This window comes from Staurois parvus, unplaced genomic scaffold (assembly GCF_062004578.1).
Source record: "Staurois parvus isolate SC_StPar_1 unplaced genomic scaffold, SC_StPar_1.0 ptg000439l, whole genome shotgun sequence".
Taxonomy (NCBI): Eukaryota; Metazoa; Chordata; class Amphibia; order Anura; family Ranidae; genus Staurois; species Staurois parvus.
The window spans coordinates 8,394,358-8,420,997 of NW_028318235.1; the positions used below are offsets into that span (position 1 = coordinate 8,394,358).

Here is a 26,640-nt window from a genome sequence, read left to right on the forward strand (position 1 = left end):
GTAACATTAAAGAGGAAACAATTCTGTTATCCCTTCTGAATAGGTTTTGCCCGGAGTTTCAAGTTAGTAGTTTTTATATCTTAGTTAGTTAGTAAAAATATTTTAATATCCCCAGGTTCAATAAAGAAAACCTTTTTTCTCATGCACTAAATAGAGAGGTTGAATAGGTGGCACATGTGTGGATGTGTGGTTGTGTGAGTTGTGTGTTTGTGTGCATAACTGTATTCGAGTTTTTTGGGGTTTCTTGTTTATCATGGAATTCTTCTATACGTAACTGTCACTATTTTTTGAAATGGGCTCAAGTTAGCCCTGGCAATAACCCTTTCACTTTTTTCTTCCCTTTTTATGTATTCCTTACGCTTATGTTCTTAGATCGAGGCTCCTGTTGTTTGTTTTTCCTTTTTTGTTACTGTAACTGTTTTATGAAAACAAACTAAATAACACCTTTAAAAAAAATAAAGAGGTTTTTACAGGGTAAAAGTCAATGTAATTGTTTTGCTCTATTGTCATGACTGTTCTATATCAGTAGTTCCCAATAGTCCTCAAATATCCTCAACAGGCCATGGTTTGAGAATTCCCTTTTCATATAGCTGTCATAAATACCAGGCCAATGACAATGATCTAGAGCACTTGTGCAAGGTGAAAAATCCCTGAAAGCATGACCTGATGGGGCTACTTGAAGAGTGAGGTTAAGAACCACTGGTTTACATGGTTGAAAAGCATGAGAAAGTATTGGTTCCTTCATGCTCCTATTAATGATTAAACATATTGTGGAATAACTGCAGAATATAATATTTTCCATATTCTGTTTTTTCTTTATTTTTGTGTATTTCCACATTATTTACTTCTCTCTTTCTTTCTAAATCTACATTAAATTACTAAATGAAAACCCAGTCACCCCCTACACACCCACACATACACACACACAAATACATACGCACACACTCTAAAAGAAATATAAAATCTGGGTTACAAAAGCTGATGAAATAAAACTTAGTGGAAACGACTCTGGGACTGAAGTGTTTAAACTGTCACACAGGCATGATTTGCCTAACCTCCGACATTTGTGCTGACAAACACTTTCCAAAACACAAATGGGGATCTTGGTTTATCAGGAAGAGAACAAAACAATCAGACAAAAACCTATAACCTGTCTGACATTGATTTCCGCATAGGAGGCTCTGCTGCAGGCTGTTTACCTAATTAGATTGATGCCTGGCCTGACTGAATGTGGACACTGTCATTTAGACTCACTGAGGGTAATTTACTAAAACTGGAAAGGGCAAAAGCTGTTGCAGTTCTGCACAAAAACCAATCAGCTTCCAGGTTTTATTGCTAAAGCTTAATTGAACAAGCTGAAGTTAGAAGCTGATTGGCTAACATGCACAGCTGCACCAGATTCTGAGTGCAACAGCTTTAGTAAATCTCCCCCTATGCCCACCTACCCATTTTGTAAATGCTCGCAACAGCATGTGTTTTTGTGTGCTTTTACAAAACACGCTAAAAATGTGTATAACGCTTTCAGTCTATGAATGTAGCACCCTCCAAGATAGGTGCTAGGATTACTTAGATTAAGTGCTGGCTTACTGTGTTCAGTGGAGCTGTGTGTGTATTTTTGGTTAGGTAAATTCAACTAGCCTCACTGTAACAAATGTGGCTGTAATTAGTTTGTTAGGCAAATCTAGCTCTGCTCACTGTATTCAGGGCAGCTGATTAATTAGGACAGTTCAGTGTTCTGAGCTGATGCTAATCTGACAGTTCCCTCTGCTTTCAGAGAGTGGTAGAATTATCTGGAATATAGGTGTGGAGCTATGCACATGGCATATTTATTCAGCCCCAATCCCAGGGAGCAGGGCCCTGAAGAGTTCTGGGTAACTGAATAAATACTCTGATAGACTGGACTTCTGGGTCCCTTCTAGTTGAGGATCAGTCCAGCCTGGAGGGCAGCTGCCCTCCAGGGCAACAGTGCTATGTGCATGCTGTTCATGAGGCCTCAGGTGGGCGACCTGAGGGCCTGGATGCTGAATCTATGTAAATCTGACTGATGGGCTGTCTGCTGAAGATATAGTCTGGTGTCAATGGAAAAAGGTGTCACTTGGAAGTTGGCATGAGGCATCCAACTGTCCCTGGACATACAGACTGCTGTGAGAGATCTTAGAGACTTTTTGGCTGTTGCCACCCCTCTTGTGTCAGCGTTGTGTTTGCTAAAGGGAACATTGTCTGGTCTTCTGAAGAGCTTAGTCTATCTAGTTTTCTGTGTAGGTACTCTGCTCTGAAGGATAAAGCGTGTGTGTTTTTACTGCGTCTATTTCAAAGCCAAGTCCACATTTTGCTATTTGCAAGAACTTTTTCTTCTGCTCTACATTCGACTGTTTCTACCACAAGTCCACAGTTTGCTATGTGCAAGGACAGCTTTACTGAAAGGAGATTACTGTCCTCAACTTGTACGTAAGTTCTGTTTAAGTATCCCTCTCAATTCTCTCAACCGTATCCAAGTTCTTCAAACATAAAAACAACAAAAAGAAGACCCCTAGACTGCTTATTGAGGAAAAGAGTGACTGTGTTTGTGTGCCTGGCTGCAAGGAGCAATCCACTGGGAGAGAACCTGGGCAAATTTCCACTGTCGCCTATGAGAGTAAGCGCTACATATATATATAAAAATTTAATATAAATTTAATAAAACATCAATGTAGACTCTTTGACCATTGGTGTGGTTCTCCTATTGTATTTTTAGCTCATAAAATTAGGTCTTTATTCTGTTTGTGCCATAACTGGGAAGATTTCATTAACTCCATATCAAGATAATCCACTGGAGTCAAGCTAAAATATAAATGAAAAGCATTGGATAGATTTTTACCATGACTTATTGCATGTCACATTCTAATAACTACTAAATGCTTAACTGCTTTTAATTAGAGAGAGTCTTCTTTATTCATGGCTTATTTTCTTATTGTCCTCCTATTTTAAATTTAGAATTTTTTTCCATCTTCCATCTAGTTTCATTGTTTTTTTCTTTAATTTGTCTTTTTACAACATTTCTGTAATTTGCTAGGCCTAATTTTTTTTTAATTTAATGCCATTTTCATTTGTTCAATATAATGGCAAATACAATTTTTTTGTTTGTTTAAAGCCCAATAAATATACAGTTTTAAAATAACCAACCAATCAATCCATGTAATTATATATCTAGGAAAAATTACTGGTCTCCCTAAATAATCAAGTAAAAAATTATCTGTATTAACTGCTAAAAAAATATAAATTGTTTAAAAATTCAAACCTATACTTAGGTCAATATCAGTAACAAATAACCAAAAGATCAGTTTATAAGCTGTCCTACCTAATGAGTTAATCTTACATTCAACGAACAAATTAGTTTAAACACTTGTTAGTGAAATATTCTTAACCAAGTAAAATAACTAACATATCTAAACTACATTAAATCAATCATATCCGATAGCACCTTTCAAATCAACCCCTAACCTAGCACCCAACAGCAAATCACACAGACATCTAACAAAATATAAATTTGCCTAATTAATTATTATTTTAATGAATGTTAAATTGTTGTGAAGTTATGCAACAATTTACATTGCCAAAATCTCATATCATCACAATTTGCATTTAAACATTAAATTCATGTGTATCTGGCAAGCTAATTGACCTTTTACTGAAGGAGATCCATTACAAGTTACAAGTATTGTAATTACAGTATTGCTATTATTACTTCATTACTGCTTGAACATAAATAATTAGTGGAAATGACAGTGAAATAATAAATGAGTTTACATTCCTCCTGTTATAAATTAGAATTTGCAGATGAGTTCAGTGCCTTGAACATTTATATAGTCTCTATCCATGCTTCAATATGTTAACAAAGACACTGGAAAAAACATGCATATCAGGATGTTTATATTCTGGGTATGCATGCAACATGCTTATCTGGATCATTTATACAAAGACATTGCAGCTGATTTACAACCAAAGTAAAACATGTTCACTTTGAAAAGGGGAATATTCACTTAGAAAATGAGTTGAAGCTGTACTGACATCAATTTGTTTTATCTTGTCCTTGCACATGACTGGATATTCGTTGAAAAGTGAATTTTCACCACATTTACTAAGGTAAGTTAAATTTCCCTTGCAAAGTTCAAATTCACTTTGCAAAGTGAACATGCTCTAATCCTTTAGTAAATCAGCCACATCCAATCAGCAAAAGACTCAACACAAATGCACAAATGTGCAATGTGCAAATGCACCAAAAATACAATCTGATTTTACAATCTCCTTTAGATCTACCAACAGCTATGTAGTTCAAGGGCCTGCCTGACTAGATAGAAATTGATTTGATAGATTAGGTAGGTCTTTATGTTACATGGTGAGTTGTATGTGGTGACAAGCACATTTTTGCCTAATTTGTTCCATCTGACACGATGGCCACAAAAATTTAGACACTGATGGAGATATACATAGGGGAAAAAAGTAGCCTCTTTTTGCAGTATATAGAACCACAACCTCTTTAGAAAACTTATTTTAGTGAAAAGATAATCCAGAAGGATGACAAGTTTAACAGTGGTCTGGTCCAAAATGTATAATCAGCATTCTTTGACTTTGGAATGTGTTTTTTGTAACCACTTCAAGACCGCAATAAACATATATACATTGAGGTCAACGGTAATTTTCAAAATAAGTGAGCGCTTGAAAACAGCTAATGTAAAATCCCAAAGTAAAAGAAGAAAACAGCAGCTGAACACCAAAGAGGTACCATATGAACCTTCTCAATAAAATGCATACAAGGGAGAGGTGCAGCGCTAGCTATATGAATATACTTATATATCTGATAAACATACATATAAAAAAAGTGCTATTAAAGTGCAGAATGGTGACTAAATGATGAATTCAGTCCATAACGTGCTCAGAATCCAAGAGAGTCCTTTAAGAGCTTCAATCCCTGGATTCGTGGATGAGGTGAATAAAAGGTAAAATTGCGCACTCACCAAATGCGCAATTCAAATGCGCATTCAAAGCTGATATTCCGAGGTCACCATATGGATCTGGTCAGATCTGGTCACAGAAAGCCCTCCGCCACCTGGTAGTGTACTCCACACTTAGAGGAAAAGGCCGCTCTGCAGATGTAAAGGACTCCCTGGAATATTTGGATACATTGCTCTCCCCAAAAGGTAGATGTTCTACCTGTCACTCTGACTTCCTCCGTAGACGCGTCTACGGAGGAAGTCAGAGTGACAGGTAGAACATCTACCTTTTGGGGAGAGCAATGTATCCAAATATTCCAGGGAGTCCTTTACATCTGCAGAGCGGCCTTTTCCTCTAAGTGTGGAGTACACTACCAGGTGGCGGAGGGCTTTCTGTGACCAGATCTGACCAGATCCATATGGTGACCTCGGAATATCAGCTTTGAATGCGCATTTGAATTGCGCATTTGGTGAGTGCGCAATTTTACCTTTTATTCACCTCATCCACGAATCCAGGGATTGAAGCTCTTAAAGGACTCTCTTGGATTCTGAGCACGTTATGGACTGAATTCATCATTTAGTCACCATTCTGCACTTTAATAGCACTTTTTTTATATGTATGTTTATCAGATATATAAGTATATTCATATAGCTAGCGCTGCACCTCTCCCTTGTATGCATATATACATTGAGGTTTTGAAGTGGAATATTGAGGTTATGGCTGCAGCTGGATGCCATAACCCCAGTATTAATATTTTCTTCAGCCGCTGCTGTTTCTAATAAAAGTGATCCGAGCAGTTGATTAACTGCTGGATCATGTTTAAAAGTGGCGGGGGGGGTGGCACCCCCCCCCCCCCCCACTGCTTTCCTTTGGTTCCCTGGCTTACCTGGAGGATCAGTGAGCCCAGGAACTTATCCGGTTGTGACAGTGGCTGGGCATACAGTTTAGCTGAGGAAAGATGGCCTCAGCTAATCTCTATGACCTATGAGGACCAGAGCGACGTCGTTCGGACTTCCATTTCTAGCCGAATGTAAACAAGTAAATTTTTTTTGGGAAAGCATTAGATCAATGTTTTTTTCTTATGATCTAATGCTTTCCATTGTAGAGGAGAGATGTGGTCTCTGATCTCTCCAAAAAGAGGACCTGTCATAATATACTGTTACCACAACAGATGTTTACATTTGCTACGATAGCAATAAAAGTGACCATTAAAAAAATGTAAAGGGAAAGTGTAAAAATAAATAAATCATAAAATAAATAAAGAATTAAACATTTTTATAGTGTCCCCATCCCCCCTGTGCTTGCACACAGTGGCAAACACATACATAGGCCACACCCACATATGTAAGCAATGTTTGCACTACACATGTGAGGTATCGGAGGAACGTGAGAGCCAGAGTAATAATTAATAATAATAATTGCACTAAACCTCCTCTGTAACGCTAAACTGGTAACCCCTAAAGGCTTTTAGAGCGTCACCTTTTTTTAAGGTTTTTAAGTACCATCGTTTGGCGCCATTCTATGAGAGTGTGCGCAATGTTGAATCATGACATGTCAGATATCTATTTACTCAGTGTGATATCATCTTTCAAATTGTGTTTTTTTTTCTTTATTTTAATTCACTAAAAAAATTGCATTTGAAAAACCGCTGCACAAATACTGTATGACAAAAATTGGAACACTCACCATTTTATTCTCTAGGGTCTCTGTTAATATATATATATATATATATATATATATATATATATATAAAATGTTTGGGGGTTCTAAGTAATTTTCTAGCAAAAAATACAGATTTTTGCATGTAAACAAACAGTGCCAGAAAATGCTTGGTCTTCAAGTGGATATGAATATTATCGACAGGACGTGTCACAGGCACTTGATAAAGGGAGTCAATTAAAAAAACAAAACAAAGAAAACAAATTAAAAAAAGGGAAACATGGGCCATAAACACAATATAAAATACAATATTAATTCTGCCTTCTTAGCGAGGAGAATTTGTGTCATTTAAAAATTCTTTGAATGTTTACTATCTGGTGCATGTCAGCAGCAAAATATAGCAATGATGTGATAGAGCTTTACAGACATCTGTTAAAATTCCAACCATGTTTGGTATATTTATTCAGTTACCACAGACCCACCATCAGATGTTCACGTGAGTCGAGTCGGTGACTTGGAGGATCAATTGAGTGTTCGATGGAGTTCCCCTCCTGCTTTAAAGGACTTTCTGTTTCAAGCTAAATACCAGATTCGATACAGAGTAGAAGATAGTTCTGAATGGAAGGTGAGAATGTGGCTACAATGCATTCGCGCAAAGGGTTATGCCATTTTAAATTCATAGTGTACACAAGACATGAGATCCCCAGCCCTTTCACAGTTTCAGACTTTTGTTAATTTTTATTCAAATCATATACAATTTGCTGGTACTTTACAAAAGATGACAAAAGTGGAATTTACATTTTGCAAAGCACTTTCTTGTTGCACTGAAAGCTTTGAAGATCTAGCAGCTCCCCTACAAGATATGTCTCTCTCCAGGTTCAGTTCCCCCCTTTCTTCCCGGAGTCAAGCCTAGCTCTGAGTTCCGCTGTTGGCCAAATGCTCACAGTCCCCTGTTACATGTTTGTGTGCTTTTAACATTTTTACATGCCCCAGTATTGATTGGTTGTTTTGAATTTATACTTTTTCAGGTGGTAGATGATGTAGGCAACCAGACTTCCTGTCGTCTTGCTGGATTAAAACCAGGAACGGTGTACTTTGTCCAGGTTCGGTGTAACCCATTTGGGATCTATGGCTCTAAGAAGGCAGGCATCTGGAGTGACTGGAGCAATCCAACTGCTGCATCTACTCCAAGAAGTGGTTAGTGTTCTGCTGATTAGTTATGTTCTGTTTCTAAATGTTAAATGTCACATATACACAAATGAAATTGTTTAAAACATGAAATGTAGTTCAAGGGCACTTAAACAGTGTGATCTTAAGGTCTTTTTTTGTAAGTTATTTTTTTTATTCTACATGCATTGACTTCTATATAAAAAAGAAGAACTAAGCGAGCGCTGCAAACACAAAGTAGCTGAAACACCAAAGGTAACCATAAACCTTCTAGGAATAAATAAACATAAAAATGGGTGCAGCGCTAATAACAAATAAATATATACAAAAGTGCTTGATGCAGATGGAGAATGAGGACTCATTCAACTCATAAACATATAAAGTGCTGATAGTGCAAAAAATTCAAAATAGTGACATAAGTGTTAAAACATATGTAAATACACTGGATATAAATATAAAGTGCACAATGAAAACCACATACTGTAAAGTGGTTAAAGTGTTCGGTGAAAGTCCAATATATTGAATGTGGGGATCATGGAGGATCTCAAATAAGGTATTCCAATTTCTTATCCCAGAGTGGTAGATGGTGTGACCGATAATAGGTAAATTGCGCAGTCACCAGATGCGCGATTTAATCACGCATTTGCGATATACAGTAACGGTTTCATCAGGTCAGCCAGATCATCCACTATGGCAATAGCCAGGTTCCTGTTCCCTTCAGGGTCCTCCAATTAGTACCAGCAACGCCAGGTTTCCTCTAATGGTTAGATTCCTGAATGTTTAGATTCACAGAGAGCCCAAAAATGGATGCCACATAGCATGATACTGTATTTATCAGAGGATTTTTATTCCCAAATCAGGGTGCAACAACAGAAAAACAAACAAACTGACCATGTGTGTCCAAGATGGCCGCCAGTGGAGGCGTGACGTCAAGATGCTGTAGCTCCTCCCTGATGCATTTCATGCTCTAGCACATAGTCATAGGGGGTTATAGGGATAATAGCACCCCAACTGGCTATAAGAATAAAATACATCCACTTTAGGTTCAGATAAGGACCCCAGTTCTGCTTAACTCTATGATGGTTAAAAAAGACACATTCTGGCACTTCTAGACATTTCTTGGCTTATTTCATAAATGGTCTCTCTGGACTCCACACCTCCTTGTTCCAATGGGCCAAATAGGGAGTATAAGAGGAGCATTCGTGAATTTAAAACGTCTCTTGTGCAAAGATATCAGCTGAAGAAATGCCTATGATTGGCACGTGAAGTTATCGGTGAAAAGTAACTGTGCAAAAGCTTGTAAAAGGAAATCCACCCTTGGTACGGATGTACACTCAACAGAACATAAATTATAATGCGCATTGATTATAATACATCTGAGGGTGCAGTGGTATGCTGACAGCTACGAGGTCATCCATCCATTCGTCAGGGTGGGTGCCTGGTGGTCCTGGGGGGAATTAGCTCAGCCACAGGAGCCAGGAAGGTGCTTATAGTGTAGTATTATATTTATCAAGTAACATAAAAATGTATCCACATGGAGTAATAAAATATATAAGTAAATGAATAAAGTACCAAAATGGCAGGTCAGCAATAGGGCTCCACCCAATGCAATATTGCACTTTCAGCACTTTACTCACATATGCGTTTAAGTCACATGCGTTTATGGAATTTATGACATGCATTTTTTAGCGCTGCCCTAATATTTTAGAAATAGTGCTTTACATATATATATTGCACATTTACATCAGTCCCTAACCCTCAAGGGGCATACAATCTAAGGTCCCTAACTCACATTCATACATACACATACTAGGGCCAATTTAGACAGGATCCAATTAACCTACCAGCATGCCTTTGGGGTATGGGAGGAAACCGGAGTACCCGAAGGAAACCCACGCAGGCACAGGGAGAACATGCAAACTCCAGTCAGGTGGTGTTGTGGCTGGGATTTGAACCAATGACCCTAGTACTGCCAGGCGGAAGTGCTAACCAGTTAGCCACTGTGCTGCCCATAGTTCCAATCTTCCTGGCCATAGTTCCAGACTCTGTTTAGCTGGCTAGTCATACCATACACTATGGGTTATCACTATATCTGACATTTCCAGCTACTGTATCCAACCATACTGTATATTGATATAGAAAGGTTGATGGGAAGTAACTTGGCCACCACATCCTTGGCCATCACTTTCATATAGCAAAATATAATTGTTAATGGAATTGTAACAATCAGCCTCTTAGTCTCTCGTGTTTCACGATGAGCTTCTTCAGGATCATAATAAGGAAAACATTTGTTGGACTCTATATCATTCATGTATAATTTTTTTATATGTAATATGTTTGAGTTCAGCAAACCATTCTTCTAATGTGGGGCTTGCAGTTGAAACCCAATTAAGTACTACAGTTCCAATCTATGGGCTGCAAATAGAGATTGTCATGTCTGGTCTAGTTTAGTGTATTCAAAGCAACCTGGTATACAAGTAAGTAGGGTGTTGCTTATTGCTTATGTGAGTTCCTAATATACTGTTAATTCTAGACACGACAGTGAGACATCATACCACAAGTTTAGGGCATCTCCACAAGATGTTTGAGATCACCTTGATTTCAGTTGCATTTGCTACAGCAGGGAGTCCGTGTTTCAAAGAAAAATGACTAAATAATTGATTTGTAATATGCTACAGTAAGTAAAAAGCTGTTACTATTTATGTACATTTTAACAATTTTAGCATAAACATTTAACATTTTAATATTAGGATTTATTTATAATATGTCATTTTCTGACAAGATTTCTGCATACATAAAATGTATTTTATCTTAATAAATATATTCTGACCAGTTTACTGAAAATATTCTGGTGTAACTTTATACTAAATTATTTTTTGCACATGTTACACCTACAGGCTTATTCTAAAGATTTATTGAGAATCATTTTTTATTAAAAAGGAAAAAGAAAAAAATAAATAAGAATAAGAAAAATAATAATAATAACAAGAATAATAAAAAGTCACTATAGGTTACTCTATGGGTGTAAGTAAAAATTGTGTATAGAGTATATATGGATCAATCAATAGATAGATGGAAAGCAATATGGAGATAGATAGATAGATAGATAGATAGATAGATAGATAGATAGATAGATAGATAGATAAATAGATTCTTATGCTGCTTTCTTTCATTTAATGTCTTTGGAGGAATTTATTGGTTTATTTTAAAAGGGTATCTGCTGTTGCTAATGCTATTGCCATTTAAATTGTTTGGCACATGTTTTTTCTGCCTGTGAAATAACCATTTAACTGCATTTTAACATAGCTTTCAGGGAAAGCATTTGAGTATTTTACAGGAATTGTGGCCACAGGCCATTATTCCAGACCATTTGTTGCTGGTGTTCACTTCCTATAAAAGCAATGTCAGTCTTTGTTTTTCTTACAGAACAAAAGAACATATTTTGGCAATCAATGTAAAGCTATCTCTTTTTCATAACCAGTCAGAGAAATATCAAAACTATTATTGTACAAAAAAAAAATTTCATAGTGTTAAGTTCTCCAGGCTGGTGACAATGGCCATTATATTCATACTTTATTCCTGACGTATCATTTCTTCCTAAGCAGACAGTCTTGGTACTCATTTTTTTTAAATGTTGTTTACTTAAAAGGATAAAATGGGGCAGAATTTGAGTGCTCTATTGAAGGTGTATGCTCCAGATTTGCTGTCTTATACCTTACTTCACTAAGACTTTGTCCACACAGTCATTTAAAATAGACAGATGCTTTATATTTTTTAAGCTTTCTCAATGCTTTCCAAAGCCAAGAACTGTTCTGTAACATAAAATCGGATGGCCAAGTACACACACAAATCAGAATATCTTTTCAATTTACTTTGCATTTCTTTGATCTTGTCTGCAATATTTGGAAGATGTTGGCAACACGTGTTGCCTAATGTCTCAATTCATGTCAATGACAGCATGAGGGCTGAGAGGGGCATCAACATTTGACTAGTGTTTGCACAGTGCTCAATTAAATAGCTTTCCTTCCCCCCAAAAAATTTTACCAGGGGTTTTGAAAGCTTCAGGCAACACTTAAAACAGTCACACATATATTAGCGCTAGCCTATAAGCTCAAAGTGACTGTGTCATACACTCATTAAATACAAATGAAAACATCCATGATATGGTGCCCAAAAGAATATAAATTGCTCAAAAGTCACAATACAGTAGTCCATGATGCAAAATAGTCCTTAACACACAATCCTTCTGCTCCCAAATAAATTCCATCACAGTGCTTAGTGTACTCATGGGGAACATTAAAAGCTCACCAGAAAGTATTGATTCCTTATAATAAAGTGCATCAGATAATACTTTTCCCCCATAGAGTTTATTTAGACAAGATCTCAAGTACACTTCTCCCAGGCTTGGATGGACTGAACAAGGATTTTCTCCACTCTCTTAGATCCTTGGCTCAAAATCAACAAAAAGAAAACATTTTCATAATACAGTATCTTTCTGAAGCATGGAACCATATCCTAACAGTATCATACTCACTCCTCAGCATAAAAAACAATTCTAAAAGAACTTCCACATATGATGTAAGGACCCCTGTATAAGGTTAGGATAAAAGGCTCAACAGATGTAAGAATATCATATACATCATTCATAAACCTTCTCCAGAGTTTGAGCTGCCTAAACTTTTCTGTATTCATTTAATAGTTATATTTTATATATTTATTGAAAGTTTTTTTACATATTTATTTTTATTTTAATATGTATTATATATTTAAATGATCTGCATGCTGGAGAGAGAAAGGAGATGGTTGATGGAGTCTGCTGTAACATAAAAGGAATGGAGCCTTGAAGTATGTGCTTTATTCAGTATAAGATGCTAGATATTGATATCGACTAGTGATGCTCTCTATTTACATATTTAAAGATATTTTTGTTTTTAGCAGCTCTGTATGTATTGTAGTAAGGCTGTAAAATGTAATACGTGTGAGGGCAAAAATGGTACACAATATGACGCCAGTAAGACTTGCAGCGCTGACATCACATCCTGTTATCCAGTATGGGTAGAAGTAACAGCACAAAGCATTGTCAAATGCGACTGTGAAAATGGTACTTTCTAGTGCTGACATCATATCATGAGGAAGATGTATGATGAAACGTGTCGAGCAGAACTGGCGTCATAGTGCACGTGCACCTGGAAGTGTCAATTTTCTACATTGATTTAAAAGGGACATTGTTTTTACCAAAATATTAGTAGTATTTTATTGTTATTTTAACTGGTTTACACTATGCAAATGTTTAAATGGTCTGAGCTGAGTCTGCTTTTGGGCAGGAGAGAAGAAGAATTGATCCTGAGGCTTCTTGCTCCCATTCTGGAGAGGTGAAACCCTAGGGGACTCTGAAACACCTTGAGGGGCTTTAGAATAAGCGACACTTGACTCAATTTTATGTATAGGGGCTTAATTCATTTTGGTGAGCCTTCACTTTTTATTTATAGTATATGAATTTAATTTAAAGAGATAGTCCTATTTTGGAGAGCATTACTGATTCACTTATTGCAAGGTGGTCATTTACATCCGGTGAGCCTTAGTGAAATTATATGTTACAAAGTCCATTTAAAGAGATGGTAGTCTTATTTTGGAGAGCATTACTGGCTCTTTAAATACTGAGTCATATACATCTGTGAGCCTGATATTATAAGTGTGGCAGTTATGTGATAAAATAATATGTGAGTATTTTTTTAGATATTGATGATTTGAGTATTGATTTACTAAAACATGAAAGTCTTTTTGTTTTAATGCTGGTCCTGAGTACATTGGGAGAAAGGCAGGCTTTTGATGTGGAGAGTGTGGAGATCTTAATTTATTTGCAGACATTTCCAGTGGGACATCCTGGATTGTGTACATTGGTCTGTGGGAGACTCAAGTAGTCTTTTTACATCTGGTGAGCCTTTTATCCTAACATTATACAGGAGTCCTTACATCATACAGTGAAGTACTTTTTTATTTTCATTTTTTTTTGCTGAAACATGAGTATTATACTGTAGAGATATGGTTTCATGCTTCTGAAAGATACTACACTATGGATATGTTTCTTTTTTTTTTTTTTTTGAGCCAAAGATCTGACAGAGCAGAGAAATAGCAGAGTGGGACAATCCTAATTAAGCCCATTCAGATCTGGGACAAGAAGTACCTGAGACCCTGTCTAAATAAACCCTATGGGGAAAAGCATTATCTGACTCAATACATTCCAGAGAGCCTTTAATCTTCTCCAAGAGTACACTAAGCACTGTGGTGGATTTTTTGGGAGTTGAAGAAGGATTGTATTTTAAGGACTATTTTTTGTGTCATGACTTCACTAATACAAATTTTATTTTTCATAATTTTTGAGCATAATAATTGTAGATAAGAGTTTTGAGCGTGGTTATAGAGCAGTTTTCATTACTATATATACAGCACTTTAAACAAGCCTTCTAAAGCATCCAAACATTTCAAAAACATGTACTAATACAATAGGGGCTTCATATGCAAAAAGCTTTTTTTTTACACCCATATGAACTTATCCTAATTGGGTTATTACTTCGAATTACGGGCTTATTTATTATACTTATTTTCCATTACTCTGTACTTTTTAAACACCCATTCAGATTTAAGAAAATTTCTAATTTCAAATGTTTAAATTAATCTGAATTTGATTGACTGTGAACTCAGGCCAGTGTAAAATGAATTTGTTAGTAAACCAGCCCCTTATGTTTGCTTTCAGTATTGTCTTTGTCTCTATGTTTTGTCCTTTTTCTAACTACATAGCTTACAGTCTGGCAGCGTTTTTCATGATAGTAACATTGACACACTCTTATGGTATACCATTACCTTCTGAACTGTCAAGAGCTGACGATATTTGGAGCAGATAGGATTTTGCCTGAGTTGGCTGTACACTTAATAGTCTACAGACTGCTCTTTATTCTAGTCAAGAATGTCTTAACTATGCTTCGACACCTGGTGTTCTTGCGAAAAAGCCAGTTTTCAAAATTATTTCCCAGTGGGGAAATACCTCTTGTTTTTTATACCTTATCAGCTGCCAGCAGATTTCAACAGTTCTCTGTTCCTTAATTATTAACCTATCTCCATGTTATTATTTTCCGGTTTTTATAATCCTGGATATAAACAGGATTTGAAGAAAACAGCTTTGCTAACTCCCATGACAAGTTATTTAAAACATATAGGCATATATAGTTGTGCCTCAAATCTGAGTTGATGAAACAGTTATAAAAACATTATTTTGAACAATAATACAGCAGATACATATATTTTAAAATGCCTTAGCATGGACAGAAATGATTGCATTTAAACCTCCATCCTATACAGATGGGGATAATTTTTTATAAAGTTTAATGTCATACGAGAGCCAGGGGATTTAGCAGATGAAAATAAAAGTGTCTAAAATGTTTTTTTTCTGACAGAACATATCATTTGTTTCCCAAAGCCATTTTTTATTGCTCATAAGAATTTGTTTGACATGTTAGCTTTACGGAAAGGTATATAAGTTACATTTATACCATCAGGGGCTTCAAATATAATATTTTTTTTTATATGTGTATACAATATAATTTGCTTATTTGGGTGGCCAATGTAAGGTTTTGTTGTTGTAAGCCTGTGCAGAGTGGCAGTAGGTTTGTGAGTGAAATGTGTAGCAGGCTTCATGGAGAAGGCTCTTTAGAGCTCTTTGTTGCACTTGCTACAATGTGTCCTGGAAGACCAGCATCAGGGTTACCAGCCCTTTGGAGATGCCCATAATAAATAAAAAAACAGGGCAGCATGCAAAGCACAACTGTCTGGAGTGTGTTAATACAGACTGGAGATGTAGGAGGTGCAATATGTCACATACAGCACAACTCCCAAAGTGCAGTAGTTTAGCATATGTAACATACAGCACATCTCATGGAATCTGAACTATGTAAAGTACTGCTGCAAAACAAGTGAATTAATGTATCCATACAGCAAAGCATACAAAAAACAATAGTTTGGCGTATATAGTGTATAGCTGAACATACAGAAGAAGTGTAGAGAATGTAATGCACAGTCTGGCATATGTTGTAAACATCACAGCATATGGAGGGCACTGTTATGAAGTACTGAATGTAATCTACAGTGTAAAAAAAAAAAAAATAGTGCAGTATTGTAGAGTACTTCTGAAACAGTGGTCAACCACTGCCATATTACCATGCAGAGACAAATGTCACAATAAAGAATTGTGAAATACCTGAAAAGAAACTTTGAACTTTGCATGTCAAAGGTGCCATTGATTTGGTTGTTATTTGTTTGATGTCCATTACTAATGTCAAAGTTTGGCATATGTTTCAGTCAGCAAGAGAAGAAACAAGGTATGCATTAAAAGCGTTTTTGCTATAAGTCAGACAAATACCCCGTTAGTTTTGAAATGGTGTATGTCCTGTATACATTTATGTGGACCAGGTATCCTTCATCGTGATTGAAAGATCTGCATCACCTGATGACATGCTTGACAATAGCTTGATATCATGGGACTTTTTTTCAGGTTTTCTTTTTTTTTGTAATAAACTTGTCAAAAAGTGTGGTGTGTTTATTTACTATTCACATGTTATTGTGAATGAGTAGGTACTATCTGCCCCCTTCTCATTCACATGGGGGAGGGAGGAGGAGTAGCTGGTGGTCCCTTTATATTTGAAGGGAGCTTTCAGATTCTGATAAGCCCTCTGCCAGCAGAGCCCCTCAAACATCAGACCAGGGTTGGAGGGAAGAGGCCCTTGCTCCCATCAACATGGGAACTAGGTGTTTTGCTGGGAAGTTGCTGGGGGAATATTGCTCAGGATGGATTAAGAGGGGGCACACACTTGCACCCTCTTTCTTGGACTAACAGGCTGCATGATTGCATAGCAATCTGGTATAGGGTTTGGGGGAGTCCCATTCTTTGTAGCATGGGCCCCCTTTAACATAAATACCAGACCCAAATCAAGGATAGAATGTGTACAAGACCTTCATCTAGAGTCTGGACCTAGGGTCTGGTATAGATGACGGGAATCCACGGCTACTTTATTTACATAGAGAAGGAACTAGCAGGGAACTGTCATTTATTCACGATTGGTATGTCAGATCCATCAGCACCACGTCCAAGTATTAACATATACAAAAAGGAACAAAGACATAAAGGACTTTAAAGCTGCTCATATACACTCAGAATAGAAAACTTTGACACACTAAATGTATAAAAAATGGACTTTTATTACACATAGTAAAATTGATGTTTGTTACATTGTTGACCTTTTGGTCATGGTTGAGTATTGTTAGAAGAGGGAAGGTGTGAAATGAGGTTCACTGTACTGAAGGGTTCATGTTCTTACCCGATTTTATGGGAGGGTCTGTATGTTCCATTTTACTATGTGTAATAAAAGTCCATTTTTTATACATTTAGTGTGTCAATGTTTTCTATCCTGAGGGTATATGAGCACCTTTAAAGTCCTTTACGCCTTTGTTCCTTCTTGTATAACTGTCGTTTACCCACAATTTAAACATTTTTTTTCTTTGAAAATGTTGCCCTTTAAACATTATTACAATTGTTGCTGCCCAGCAAACACAATTGAAAACCCTTTTTTCTTTGCTTTGCTACATGTTCCCTAGAGTGGTGTTAAGCTCTTCTTCCCTCCAGCCAAATCCCATGCTATTTGTTGGACAATCTCTGGCCTATAAGCCTAAAAAATGTCCACTGCTGTTTTTTTGCATCCAGCTCCAACTGAATTCAATGTGGCTTGGATTCAGTAATGGTTGCCAAACCCGCTTCAAACCAAACCTAGATATAATCAGCTCATTCCTATTCCCTACACATCTTCAAAATTTTCTGGGGTATTTAGCCTAGGTCTACAGAGGCAATTTTAATCCTTTACTACTAAGAAATGTAGCTACTTGCTGGCATTTACTTGAATAGGCTAGAGAAAAGAGATTTGTGGTAGGTCAATCCTGCTTCTAATATTGCTAGCAATTTATTTATTAGGTGTAGAAAATGATGGCCAAACAAATGGTTTCCTATGGAAAGAGCTACACAAGCAACATACAGTAGCATCTTGCAGTAGTAAGTCACATATGAACTGTGTATAGTGCAGGATTGTATGCTATTGCATACTACTTTTGAAGCTCCCATTATAGGGAACCATTTGATCCCTTGTTTAGCAATCATTAATTACATATAGTAAATCACTAGCAATTTTAGTAGTAGGATTAGACTACCAAAATTTTCTTCGTAGCTCTAGCCTATTCTTACTACTTCTACCATTAGGTTTATCCTTTTAGTAGCAAGAGAATAAAATCACCGGTGTAGCCCAATGTTATCTGCGTATTCGTACAGATTTATAGTTTTCTTTACAAGGTGCAAAGAGAAACTAGTGAAGAAACATTAGGCTGTAAACTTAACTTGTGTGGGGATATAGATTATTATGTACAATAAGAACGTTATGCACAATTTTACAGTTAAAATACTTGTAATATTAAAACCCATAGATCTCAGTAAATCCAGGGACACTTAGAAATGTTGCAAATTTTATTGATTAACTCTGGCCTTCTTTTGAGTGTGATCTGAGAGATTGTAGAGTCAGGCCACTTTCAGCAGGCATAAGAAAAAAAAGTACATCAGGGATTCTTCTAGATGTCTAATCAGTTCTCCACAATTGGCTATCAGAGTTGATGTGGAAATGGGCTCAACTTCGCTAAACCCATACTGGGGTTGTTTTTTGCACAAGCGGGATATTTGTTTCTTCAGCTGTTAAATGGTTCCTTAGTGATTTCTGACAGTTCAATACACAAAAAAAGGAAAAATGTTTAGATCCTGACTGAATATGAATCGACAAGTGGAAAAGCGTGTTTTTTGTAAAAAATGTAGTTACTAGAACATTTGTCTAGAGGAAACCTCGATGCCTTTGTTATTTCCAGTCATCCTCTGAAGTCAAGCTACTTTGCAGGCAGCTGAATGTAAACAAAGTAATGTTTACACTGGCCTGTGTCTTTAGGTAATCTGCTCTACTGAAAGTCAAATTTAAAGCAACTTTTACAACTACTCTGGTCCTATAATGTGAGATCTAAAAACAAAGGAGAAGAAAAGAGGTAATAGGTTAGATTTACAACATTTCTTTGTGTTCCTAGATAGATTTTAAAAGATGTCATGTATTTTTTTAGGTCCAATTATCCTTTAAGTAAGCATAGGTCATTGTAATAAAACAGAATAATTGGAAGGGTGGCTGTCTAGGGTGTGCAGAATGTTTGTACAGATGGTCATCATTTGCCCACCAAGACCTTTACTCTAAAAGTGTAAAAACCACTTTAAAATACAGTTCACTCACTGATTATTTTGTCTGTAAGAGACTATGAAGGTGAGGCCTTCCTGCCATAGTTCCTCATGTTGAATCCTTACTCTTATTGCTACATTCTGCATTACATAACAAAATGAAAACATTATAAGGGAGAGTAAAAAGCCCTTCTCATAAAAAATCCCTTAAGTAACAGATTTGGGAACATTAGCACAGAGACCTTGCCACCAGTTACTGAGGCCCCATTCACATTTGTCAATTTTGAATTGTGGACAGAATCACTATGATTCTTCCTGTGATTCCAAGTCATGGAAAATCACACAATGCATGTTTGGGTGCCAATATTCTTAATGGCAGTGCAATTTTGCCATGATTGTAGAGCAACAGAATCATGGGCCATAGTGGCAAAATGAGTGTTTAAAAAACATACAAAACCTGTCATCCAAAAAGGAGCAGGAGCTTCTTTTGAGCAACAAATACACATAGGGTAGCCTGTTAAAGTGAATGGGCTACCCTACGCATGACACATGAAAACACATGTAGTTAATCCATTAAAAAAATTTCAAGCAGGAATGCTTGTTCCCACTAATGCAAGACCTGAATGGCGTCTGACAAAAGAACAGTACCTACTAAAACCGGAAACATCACCTTGGGATAGACTAAATATGTAGATTTGCTATACATACTTAAAAATATCACATAGCTGTTTTTCCGTAATGTAATCAGTTGATCTGTTTAATTTTATTTCAATCAGAGAGAATAACCGGTGTATGCGACCCCAAGAGTGGGGAGCAGAATTCTACTTTAAGAAGGGAATTAAAACAATTCTTTGGCTGGGTGAAGAAACATGCATATGGCTGCTCCAACCTTAGCATCAAATTATATGACCAGTGGAGGGTGTGGCTGCAGAAATCACACAAAACACGGAACCAGGTAGGTAAGGAACATTTTATTTTTACATTCTTTAAGCTATTACTTGACTGTTTCAGAATTATCATAGTGGTGGTGATCATTTCCAAGATAACAGTAAATGGCTCTTGCATCACATAAGTGTCAGAGGAATCATGTTCAGTGATGTCAATCATTAATTTAGAAACTGAAAAACTAAAACACTGGTCTACTTACGGTATATAAATGAGCCGCAAATATATGTACAGCAAAATGTATCAGTACTCAAGGGGTATATTGTGTTTATGGTGAGATATGTTTTCCTAAGTTTATAGAGGGTGATTTGGTGACATGAAGTGAGGTGAAATTTGCCTCATAATATTGTAATTTGCCATGTTCTGCCTAACTGAACTGTTGCTATAAATACACAAATATAGTGTCCACTTACTGTATATAATCAATAAGTTTCCATCCAGGCTTCTGTGGATTAATGAGTACAGAGGAAGTACTATCCTGTGCTCTACAGTCCAAGCATTTCATATTACTGATTTTATAAGGTTGCTAGACTCATCACAATATTTATTATTAAAAGATTAGTTCATCCTATCATCCTAATAAAAAAAAAACAGGTAAGGGGAACTTGAAAATAAAAACAAACTGTGCAGCTCTGACCAAAGTTGAATAATGCCCTTGTTATAGGTGTAGCCTATGTACATACCTCCGGAAGTGATGTAGTGAAGGAGGAAGTAGTGGTGAGGGTCAGAGTGAGCTCTCAAACACATACTTAGAGCTACTACTGTGAGAAAGAATGCATGCAAAGGGAATTGAATTGGCTGGGAGTGTCTTAGCAACATTCTAACAACAAGGCTGGATGGGATGATGCCATCTCTTGGAGTTTTGGTTAGATTTTGGAAGGTACATAAATGGCCTACAACTAAAATGAGGGCATTATTCAATGTTAGTCAGAGCTGCACAGATTGTTTTTATCTACAGGCACCTCTTACCAATGTAGCACTACTCCCATAGGAGCCGCAGGTATACTGTCCAGGTATTTCCCACCAGCTTTGCCCCACAGCCAGGCACACAGGCTCAGTTACACGTTTCTTCAATGACCAGTCTAGGGGTGTTGTTTTTGTTGTTTCTATTTTTGGAGAACTTGTATAGGGTTGAGGGAATTAGGTGGGATACTCCAAAAGCAAGAACTATGTACACTTGAGGACCTGAGTATTCTTTAGAACAAACTATATTAAAGTCTGTGTTTGTAGCAAAAAGTAGACTGCAGCTTTAAGGTAGTAGTAGTAGTTGTAGTAGTTAACCAAAAATCTCTTTCTTAGAGCAACAACAGCAGAGTCCCTTTAAGTAGAAGATTAGATAGACAAAACAATTGAAGACACCAGCCCATGTCCCCTTTAACAGTTGAGAACCAGACGGTTGGCAAAAGCACAAAGATCCCCAAGAAACATAAGGCCCAAGGACAGCTGGTTGCATCCTTCCAACTTCCAAGCAACACCTTTATCAGGTGATACCAGACCAGATCTTCAGCAAACAGCCCCCCGCAGCCAGCTCTGCTAAATTCCAGAGTCTCAGCATCCAGTCCCTCAGGTCACCCTTCTGAGGCCTCAGGACAGCAGACATAACAGCATTGCTTGGAAGGACAGCATGCCCCCTCCAGGCTGAACAAGTCCTTTTCAGAAAAAGGCCAGGGCTGTATCAATATTCATGCTGCCATCTGCATAGCTCCATACACATCATCCAGATACTTCTCAAGTTCTATGGATGTCGAAGGAGCTATCAGACTGTCAGCAGCTGAACACACTGAGCAGACCTGGCTAGCAGAATGCAGCTTAACTGAGTACAGTGGGCAAACTATGCATTTACCTAACAAACAATCACAGCCACACTGACTACAGTGCTATCTATCTATCTATCTATCTATCTATCTATCCCTAGAACCTATCTAGGAGGGTGCTTCATCTGTATAGACAATTGTTTTTGGCAAACCAACCCTTTAAACCAAGGGTGCTATTATGATTAGCAGGAGAAGTTCCTATTTTTTAGTTCATCCAGACATGAATGGATATTTGATTGAAACTATTTCACCTCACTTTACTTCTGTATATCATCCCTACTGCCTTTCTGTCCAGTAATCCTGTTAACCACCACTGCAGACTTTTTTGACTGGAATGGCAGATAAGATATATATATGAAAGAAGTGAAAATTAAAAATGAGTACTGGAAAGTATACATCAGACTCCTGCTCAGAGCTTCTGTTTAGCATCCAAGAAAAATGAAATCACAAGGCCATCCCACTGCATAAATTACACTTGTTGCATGTAATATGATGATTTTCTTTTACACAGAAGTTATTTTCCATCTTGCCTGCGGCATTCTGCTTGTTACTCTTTTGATATTTGTTGATTTTTTGAACTTTTTGAACTTTTTACTAAAGCTCTGTTCATGCTGCCTGCAAGGACAAGCAGTGTTCACTTTGACTTTGTATTCACTGGTTGATATTTTGAATAATACAACTCATAAGTACTCAATCAATAAAGAAACAAGTAATCACTACTTAATTCTTAATATTTCAGGCATAACATTCTTTTACGGCCAATTCACACCTTTGGGTACAGTGTGTTACTAAAATACACATTATGTGTATGTTGAGATGTAATTATTTTGAATGGCACTCCAATGCACTAAGGCACCATAGCTCCAATACACATGTGTTGCAGGTTACCACAGTGTATGGTAATGCACTGCTGTGTATTGTGATGTGCTGTATTGCCAAAAAATGAGCAGTCTATTCATTTAAATGTACTGCCGTAACACAGCGCATGTTGACATGTGTTAAGGCACTGCAGTGCAAAAGGTGGGAATGGGCTCTCAGCGTACAAATGGGAATACATTGAAAACCCTGCAGTACTCTATATCAATAAAAAGTAACAATAAATATAATGTGAAAGATAATCTTGTTCATTACCCATATTAATAATAAAATCTTTAAATGGCTAGATTGTAAATAATTTATATTCCTATACTTTAAGCATTAATGATGGTAAATCTTTTTTTTATGCTTAGCTGGTTTGAATGCAGGCTTTCTATTTTATTGATATAATTGGAGAATTATATAAGTTCATGAATGACATCTTGTGATACATTTGTAAAACAGTCATCATATGGATCAAATTCCAAATCAGATGGTTAGTGCTGGATGTGCGGTAATACAGTAGCTTGAGCTACATACAGTATATAGTATATATACAGCCCACTGGATGTGCAGTAATGTACATACAGTATACCACGCTGAGCCAAGCTGGCTCAAAACAAATGTCCCTATGACAGATTAATCTGTCAGCCTGCTGGATGTGTGGTATATACAGTATACTGAGTATATACCACTGTGGTATATTCAGTACACTGAGCCAAGCTGTTTCAAAATGTACCGGTACGTCCCTACTGTAATCAGCCCTCTGGATGCGTATATGTACCGTAGCTGCGGCTACATACAGTATACACTGGGCCAATCACGGCGAGCGATGTATTCTACTAATGAATACAAAGCCTGCTCAGATTGGCTGAGGTTGTGACATCATCAGCCCACCTCTCTGACTCAGCCAATCCGAGCAGGCTTTGTATTCATTAGTAGAATACATCACTCGCCGTGATTGGCCCAGTGTTTACTGTATGTAACCACAGCTACAGTACATACACGCATCTAGCGGGCTGATTACAGTAGGGACGTACCGGTACGTTCTGAAACCGCTTGGCTCAGCGCAGTATACTGTATATACCGCACATCCAGCGGGCTGACAGATTAATCTGTCATAGAGACATTTGTTTTGAGCCAGCTTGGCTCAGCACGGTATACTGTATGTACAGTATTACCACACATCTAGCCAGCTTGACCCAAACAAACTCAAGGTTCACATTTTATACCCCGCGTATAAGATGACCCCCAATTTTTGGGGTATATTTTTAAGTATAAAAAGTAGTCTTATACACCAGAAAATACTGTATTTGAACACCCTGCGATTTTGCAAGTTCTCCCACTTAAAAATCATGGAGGGGTCTGAAATTCACATTGTAGGTGCATTCCCACTCTGAGAGACAGAATTAAAAAAAAATTCAGGAAATCAAATTGTATGATTTTTAAAGAATTTATTTGTCTTGCACTGCTGAACATAAGTATTTGAACACCTAAGAAACTGCAAGAATTCTGGCTCTCAAAGACCTGTTACTGTGCCTTTAAAAAGGCCACCTCTACTCCACTCATTAATCTAACTTAGTAGCACCTGTCTGAGCTCTTTAAAGACACCTGTCCACCCCACAGTCAGTCAGACGCCAACTACTACCATGGGCTGTCAAAAGACACCAGAGACAAAATTGTGGACCTCCACAAGGCTGGAAAGGGCTACGGGACAATTGCCAAGCAGCTTGGTGAAAATAGATCAACTGTTGGAGCAACTGTTAGAAAATGGAAGAGGCTAAAGATGACTGTCAGTCTCCCTCAGACTAGGGCTCCATGCAAGATCTCACCTCGTGGGGTATCACTGATGATAAGAAAGGTGAGGAATCAGCCCAGAACTACAAGGGAGGAGCTGATCAATGACATGAAGAGAGCTGGGACCACAGTTTCAAAGGTCACTGTCGGTAGAATACTACGCCGTCATGGTTTCAAATCATGCATTGAAGGTTCCCCTGCTCAAGTCATCACATGTCCAGGCCTGTCTGAAGTTTGCCAATGACCATCTGGATGATCCAGAGGAGGCATGGGAGAAAGTCATGTGGTCAGATGAGACCAAAGTAGAACTTTTTGGTCTAAACTTCACTCGTCGTGTTTGGAGGAAAAAGAAGGGTGAGTTGCATCCCAAGAACACCATCCCTACTGTGAAGCATGGGGGTGGTAACATCATGCTTTGGGGGTGCTTTTCTGTGAAGGGGACAGGCTGACTGCACTGTATTAAGGAGAGGATGAATAGGGCCATTTATTGTGAGATTTTGAGCAACAACCTCCTTCCCTCAGTCAGAGCATTGAAGATGGGTCGTGGCTGAGTCTTCCAACATGACAACGACCCAAAGCACACAGCCAGGATAACCAAGGAGTGGCTCCGTAAGAAGCATATCAAGGTTCTGGAGTGGCCTAGCCAGTCTCCAGACCTAAATATAATAGAACATCTTTGGAGGGAGCTGAAACTCTGTGTTGCTCAGCGACAGCCTCAAAACCTGACAGATCTAGAAGAGATCTGTGTGGAGGAGTGGGCCAAAATCTGGTCAAGAACTACAGGAAACGTTTGACCTCTGTAATTGCAAACAAAGGCTTCTGTACCAAATATTAACACTGATTTTCTCAGGTGTTCAAATACTTATGTTCAGCAGTGCAAAACAAATAAATTCTTTAAAAATCATACAATGTGATTTCCTGAATATTTTTTTAATTCTGTCTCTCAGAGTGGGAATGCACCTACAATGTGAATTTCAGACCCCTCCATGATTTCTAAGTGGGAGAACTTGCAAAATCGCAGGGTGTTCAAATATTTCCGTTCCTCACTGTAAATACAGATTGACTTAAATAGTATCACAATATATTGTGCCTATAGAGGATAAAACATTCTCATAGGTCCTCCAACATTATGTTCTTCAAAAAATGAGTGATAATGCTCTTCCCTTGCTGAGTTTTTCTAGAAATAAATATTAGAATGTATTATTGTGTGTGGCACAAATTAGGCAATATCAAATGTGAGCAATCACTAGTACTATATATACATCACTTTTCAGAAAAAAATTTTCTAATTCAGTGTATTACTAAACCTGTATCTAATATATTATTCAGTCTACTCTGCTTTTTACATTTTGCACTACTGCACTTTGAACGACTGGGAATTAGTGAGACTGCATTGGGTTACTTGTGCCGCTGGCACTTTGGTGATCCCTCTAATATTTGGTGATCCCTCTGATATTGTTTCAAGTCACCACCTTATTTCAGTATGTCAGGCAGAAAAATCTGCAATGACAACTTCAAGGTATTGAGATCCCCCATGGCAGAAAAGGTTTAACAAAAAATGAATATATAGGAATTTCCTTTTCAATTTTGTCCTACTCACCTGGGTTGTCTGACAGAGCCCTTTCAGTTTTGTAATACCAGAACAGACTGTTATTTCTAAACGACAGTACAAATACTTTTCTAAGTGTCCGAAGTAGGGGAATGTGAGCTTTGGAGTAGCCAAAGGGCTTCAAAGGATTAGGCTAAGGATTTAATACAGGATGCAGTGTAACTTCATAGACATACAAGATGCTTTTACCCATATGCTCATTTTTGTTGAAGAGACAAGTTAATCTCTCTGGTATGGATGTCATGAAATCTACACAGATCACATTGTGATATATTATAAAAAAGTATTGTTACATTCACAGCATTTGATATAGGTAACAGAGGAACTCAGTTACTATGTAACAAAATCGTATCAGAGAGCCCAACTTCATATATACATTACTGTAAAAAGTTGTTTGCCCTTTTTCATTTTTCTAATACATTTCTTACATACTTTTTTTTATATTGGCTTAGATCTTCATGTTTTCTAAGGTACTTCAACACTAAGGTACATCTACAGTTCGAAAATTGAATCTTACAGAGCAA

At 37.3% G+C, this 26,640-nt stretch overlaps 1 protein-coding gene across 3 annotated transcripts in view; it reads left to right on the forward strand.

The window, feature by feature from the left end:
• CRLF1 (cytokine receptor like factor 1) overlaps nt 1-26,640 on the forward strand; it is a 171,336-nt gene that overhangs the window by 117,601 nt on the left and 27,095 nt on the right. For 2 of the 3 annotated variants that reach the window (XM_089687846.1, XM_089687847.1), the window contains exons 5-7: nt 7,098-7,255; nt 7,659-7,827; nt 19,873-20,051. In XM_089687846.1, coding sequence (XP_089543972.1) covers nt 7,098-7,255; nt 7,659-7,827; nt 19,873-20,051 — 506 coding nt within the window. Of the gene's footprint in view, nt 1-7,097; nt 7,256-7,658; nt 7,828-19,872; nt 20,056-26,640 lie in introns of all 3 variants that reach the window. The other variant, XM_089687848.1, reaches the window with a different exon arrangement.